General features: G+C 33.5%; 1 protein-coding gene across 1 annotated transcript; it reads right to left on the bottom strand.

The window, feature by feature from the left end:
• Positions 1-382: 382 nt before the first annotated feature.
• On the bottom strand, positions 383-4,106 carry LOC107185631 (fibroblast growth factor receptor substrate 2). Its single transcript, XM_015573361.1, has 4 exons — positions 3,933-4,106; positions 3,108-3,418; positions 1,307-1,695; positions 383-1,238 (listed from the first exon to the last, which is right to left on the bottom strand). The coding sequence occupies exons 2-4, from the start codon at positions 3,405-3,407 to the stop codon at positions 506-508; spliced, it is 1,422 nt and encodes a 473-aa protein (XP_015428847.1). The 5' UTR covers positions 3,408-3,418; positions 3,933-4,106; the 3' UTR covers positions 383-505.
• Between the last annotated feature and the right edge of the window lie 1,268 nt (positions 4,107-5,374).

Raw genomic sequence — 5,374 nt, forward strand, 5'->3', positions numbered from 1 at the left:
GCAATAGGTATATTATGATCTCAGAATATTAGAATATTTAATAGTAGAGTTGAAGAATATTACATTTGCTTCCACTCTATAGAACTTCAGGCTTTTCATTTGCAGACCCTCTATGATAATGCTTTTCCGCATTAATTACCACTGTATCACATCTCAATAACACTTACTACAGACAAAAACTTACTCTTTAAAAATACTGTGATGAACCATATGCATTCATATATATCTTACAAAACTTAAAAGTTAATTGTTATTATAAAGAATACATTTTAGAAGGATTCTTGATAACAAAGTCAAGAAATACAATTTCTGACTCAAGGTAAACTGCTTCAAACGTAACGAATTTCTGCTTGATCAGTATTAGACAAAAAAAGGTCTGCAAAGTAATTTCATGTCTTTTGCATTAGTACATGTTTAAATGTAATAAAATTGTAAAGCGCATTGTCATTCTATAAAATGCTGTAAATATTCATTATGTAGGCACAGTTATAAAGTAAAAGATAGATCATTCACTTACAGATGAACTACGTCTAAAGGAAGCTGTTAGGTCACTAATCGTGGAATTGTGACGCGTCTTCCTCGAACCCTCATTATCATTTACAAGATTCGGATTGACTGAATGTGAAAGAGCAGCTGTCTTATTGAAATCTATTGTAGCATACCCTTTTTGTAGCTTATTTGGGGTCCCTGGAGGAGATGCTATTGAATTTGTAGGACCCTCCAATGGTGAATTGATCGATACATCCTTTGTATCTAAATCTAATACAGCATAATTCACTTCCCTAATTGGACCACCTGTAGGCGTTGACGGAGTCAAAGGTGATTTTTCTGCTACTGATACGCCAGAAAATCTTTTTCTTAAGCTTTCAATTTCACTTGCTTCTAAATTAGCATAACAATGTCTCGTTACTTCTTCCATGTCAGATTGAACAGGTGGCAATGGTGAAGGTCGTGCTTTAGCAACAAACAATTCTGTACATTCTTGACCTGGGCTTATATTCATATAAGCATGTCCAAATTCGTTATTTTCACATTTTTCTTCATTAAATTGCATTGTTTCAGGAACACTATGAGTTGGAGAAAGAGGACTAATATCAGTATTAATATCTACATTCATATAAGTTGCTGTTGAAAGTGGTGATTTAGTTTGAGGAGTAACATTTGTGTTTTTCTGGGTAGATGTCAATTCCAATGATACTGAGCTGTTATCGGATATTGAATTACCCACTGTACATGATCTATAAACAATACAAATTTATTAACACTGAATAATATTAACAATAAAATAAATAGAAATTTTCTTTACCTCTGTATTGCTGTTCTAAGTCTTTTGTTATTATTATGTTCCATTTCCAATGGTAAAGGTGATAACACTTCTTCATTAACATAAAGTGAGGACGGATGCGGTTGAGGGAATGGTGGTGGAGATGGTGGCAGCACAGGAGGTGGAGAGGAAGACCCTATGGTTCCTTGTGGTGATATAATGTCGGTGTTACTTCCCACACTACCTAATCTTCCAGTTCCATTTTGTTGGCTATGAGCATGTCTAGGACCCATACGATTATTAGTTCTATTTAGTATTGGATCCAAATAATTAGGCTCAACTGGTATTGTTACTCTTGTTATTGTTGGACCAGGATGAGAAGCAATTGGAAGTTCTCTAGACATTGTATCATCCCCATTGTTACTACAAACCTAAAGACAAATTTTAATTAAGTATTTATTTACTTTGAAATATTATCATTTGAAAGGCACTTATCAATCAAAATTTATATACATTAATGGAAATTATTATACATTTCATATTGACAATCAATAAACAATACTGGGTGTACCAGATATATGTTGAAATATTTTAAGAGGTAAGTAGAGGAACTCAAATAAAAGAAAAAATACCCCATGACATTATATCTGATCTGCTTCTATTTTGCATTAATAACACCTTGTAAATAGCAATGTGAGTGTGGGACAGAGAGTAGATTATGCATACAAATAAAACAAGCACATTCAAATAGCTTTTTGATTTAAACATTTCAGCTGTTTAAAAAAGTGATGCATGTTTTAAAGTACCTTCAGATTCTCACATACCATACACAGGTATAATGGACAAAATTATCATTAGCTTAGAATTTATTATCAACCCCTTCGCATCCGTGGATGAGATATTTCACAAATTGATTTTTACACATCCAATTCTTTGGGCAGAATACCTTGTGACTTGATGTCGTTTATGTGACATTTTGAACGAGATATATAATATCTCGCGTTTTTGTTGATTAATATTTACAACTCAATATCGTTCATCAGACAGGTTGAGCAAGATATATCGTGTCTATAATAATAGTTTTCACACCATGTTTTCAAGGATTTCATGTACAAGAAAAATAAAATTTTTTGAAAAGTGTAAAATATTGCATACATATATAGGGGTATTTAGGGTAACTAGCATCGTTAAATGCTCTAATGAAAATACATATTCGCGAAGTATCTCATCCAAACTGTCAAATGAACGACATCAAGGCATGACATGTATCATCTAGAGAATTGAATGGGTAAAAATCAATTCGTGAGATATGTTATCCATAGATGTGAAGGCATTAATCACTAATAGAAACTCAGTTGCTGACCAGTAGCTTGTCATGCATTGCATGGCAACTGATTATAATGTAATCATTTGGATTATGCTATATGTATGTACATAACCTCAGTTTTTTTTGTAGACATCTCACACTTGTTAAATTTTATAACAGCTAAATTATAGAAGATATGACAAAATACATTAAAACTTTATTTTATTTTTACTCTGCAATTAACTTGTGAAATTACAAAGCCCTGAGTCATTGAATATAGATTACAATATTCTGAAACTTATGGCATTATTATTATAAAACAGAGGCAAATCGAACATGATATACAAAATTTTTTGTTCCATTGATATGTATACCTAAAACACTTTGTATACTTTAGAATTAACCGTACCAGACCCAGTCAAATGATTGGTTTTAAATATGGTACAAATAGATATAGAAAAGTCTCAGTACGGTTAATGTTAAACAGACTAAATCATTCAAAATGTCTATAGATTTTGAACATGTAAGAATACAAACCTGTATATTTGTTTGTACAACACTAAATAAATGTGCTGCTCTACGACACTTAAAAGCATAAATGCCTTGCCCTGTAGAACACCGTCTACCAGATTCAAAACTAAATATTTCGGCATCAAAGCCATACCGACGCAAACAACGTAAAGGCCATTTGATGGGCTGTTTGCCCCGTTGATAAAGCACTATTTCAGTGTCAGTAATTTCTAAGCGTCCAGGGGTAATTAATTTACCTGAGTCATCTACATTCATCACTTGAAAAACATTTGGATTAATGTTTGTCCGACTATTGACACAACCCATTCTTTTTTTCTCTAAAATAAATGTAATAAGTAGTCAGTGTAAATGCAAATTATGCATTAGTAAATTTAATTGTATTATTACCAAGCTTAATTGTAATTTATTAATATTAATTAAATACTATCAATATTAATTTATAAAATGAAAAAATAATTTCTCTGCAATTGATATTATTTCTTAAAAGAAGTGAAAACAGTGTAGAGAAAAGCTACAGAAAATCTGACAATATTGCCTTGCTGTAATCATAATCACTTCTGACTAATGTTTCTGAGTTCATAACAATGATTATATTTGTCATCAGCTCGTACGAATTTATTGAATAAACAATTTACTACATTTATACGTGTATGCAGCAAACCGAATATTAATTGAAATACATAATAATAAATAAATATAGAAACAAACAATTCAGCAGTCTTTCATTAATGGAACTTAATGGCAGTTTTGGTAAACATGATTAAATGAAACCATTGTAATAGAAAAGGAGAAATTTATAAAATTATTAAATTACTAATATTGTGTACGTACCAAATGCGACATATCCAAAACATTCAACACAATTTCTTAAACAAAAGTATCTATCCCTTTAACAAACAACACACTGCACTGCACCTGACGCACCTGAATCAATCTCACCAAGCCTCACTGACCTCACTCAACCTGACTGCACCATACAACAGGGTCTAGAGTCTAGACCATGGACCTAAAGGATGGTGCATAAAGTAGAATCATCGACGCGGTGGTTGTGGCACAAGGGAGGAAAGGGGAATGACTGTCAGCCATCTTGGTATGCCAAACAGGTGCTGTCACAGCCGCCTCTAGTACTAGCCTTGCTGAACGTAAAAATGGCAACAACGCAGGAGCAGTGATGCCAAAATCGTGGTACTGTTTATCCCCACCACTCTCCCACTCGACGTATCATCGTCTCCCACCTCTCGGTTTCCCACCAATCCTTCAAATGTTTAGATTTTTAGATTATTATAATCCCCCAAATATGAGAACCAGTGCAATAATCCACGTAAGTTTTATTTATTTATATTAATATTAACTCTACATATCCTTTGTTTGTGTGTAGCACATTTATTTATTAGAATCACCTTTTTGAAAATTTTGTTTTACATGTATTTTTACAAAAATTAATTTTTTTATGCTCGTATGTAATGATAATTCTGACTGATTCTAAATACACAGATTGTGATTAGTGACAACATGAAATTACAAATTTTACAAGAAAGCAATAAAGTTTCATTCAATGATTTAAAGTGGGTACTGCCTATTGATAAGAAATTATCTAGGTGGTCTCAGCTGGAAAATTTATTAAGTAGATATAATGTATTAGAGAGTCCACATTCTACCACTGATATATGTCTTATTGAAAAACACCTTGAGAAATCTCTAGAAGAACTCAGTAAGACATATATTATTGCAGAATCAATTGAATTTGCTTATACCTGTTACGTAATGGCGAATTTTCTATCATACCTCTCGCTCTAATAGTCTGAGCTTGCACCTGGCAAAGGAAAACGCCCTTACGGTTTCGTTATCTCTTGAGTAAGCGATTTTATTAAGAAATATATGAAATTTATAAACAAAAATATATGTAAAACAAAATTTCCAAAAAGGTGATAGATTCTATTAAATAAATGTGCTACACACAAACAAAGGATATGTAGAGTTAATATAAATATAAATAAATAAAACTTAACTGGATTATTGCACTGGTTCTCACATTTGGAGGATTATAATAATCTAAACATTTGAAGGATTGGCGGGAAACCGAGAGGCCGGTAGAGGGAGACTGAGTAGCTGGGGGCCGGTGTAGTGGGAGACCTGGGAGGTTGATATGGTAGGTTGGGTTAGGTATTGAAGCCGGGGCGCGGTGGCCCCGCACAATAGGCATCGGCGGGCCCTCGGGCACGCCGCCTGTGCGGGGTCGCGGGGCCTGGGGGTGGGGTGCCAGCTGGTGCCCC

This window comes from Dufourea novaeangliae, unplaced genomic scaffold (assembly GCF_001272555.1).
Source record: "Dufourea novaeangliae isolate 0120121106 unplaced genomic scaffold, ASM127255v1 scaffold63, whole genome shotgun sequence".
NCBI lineage: Eukaryota > Metazoa > Arthropoda > Insecta > Hymenoptera > Halictidae > Dufourea > Dufourea novaeangliae.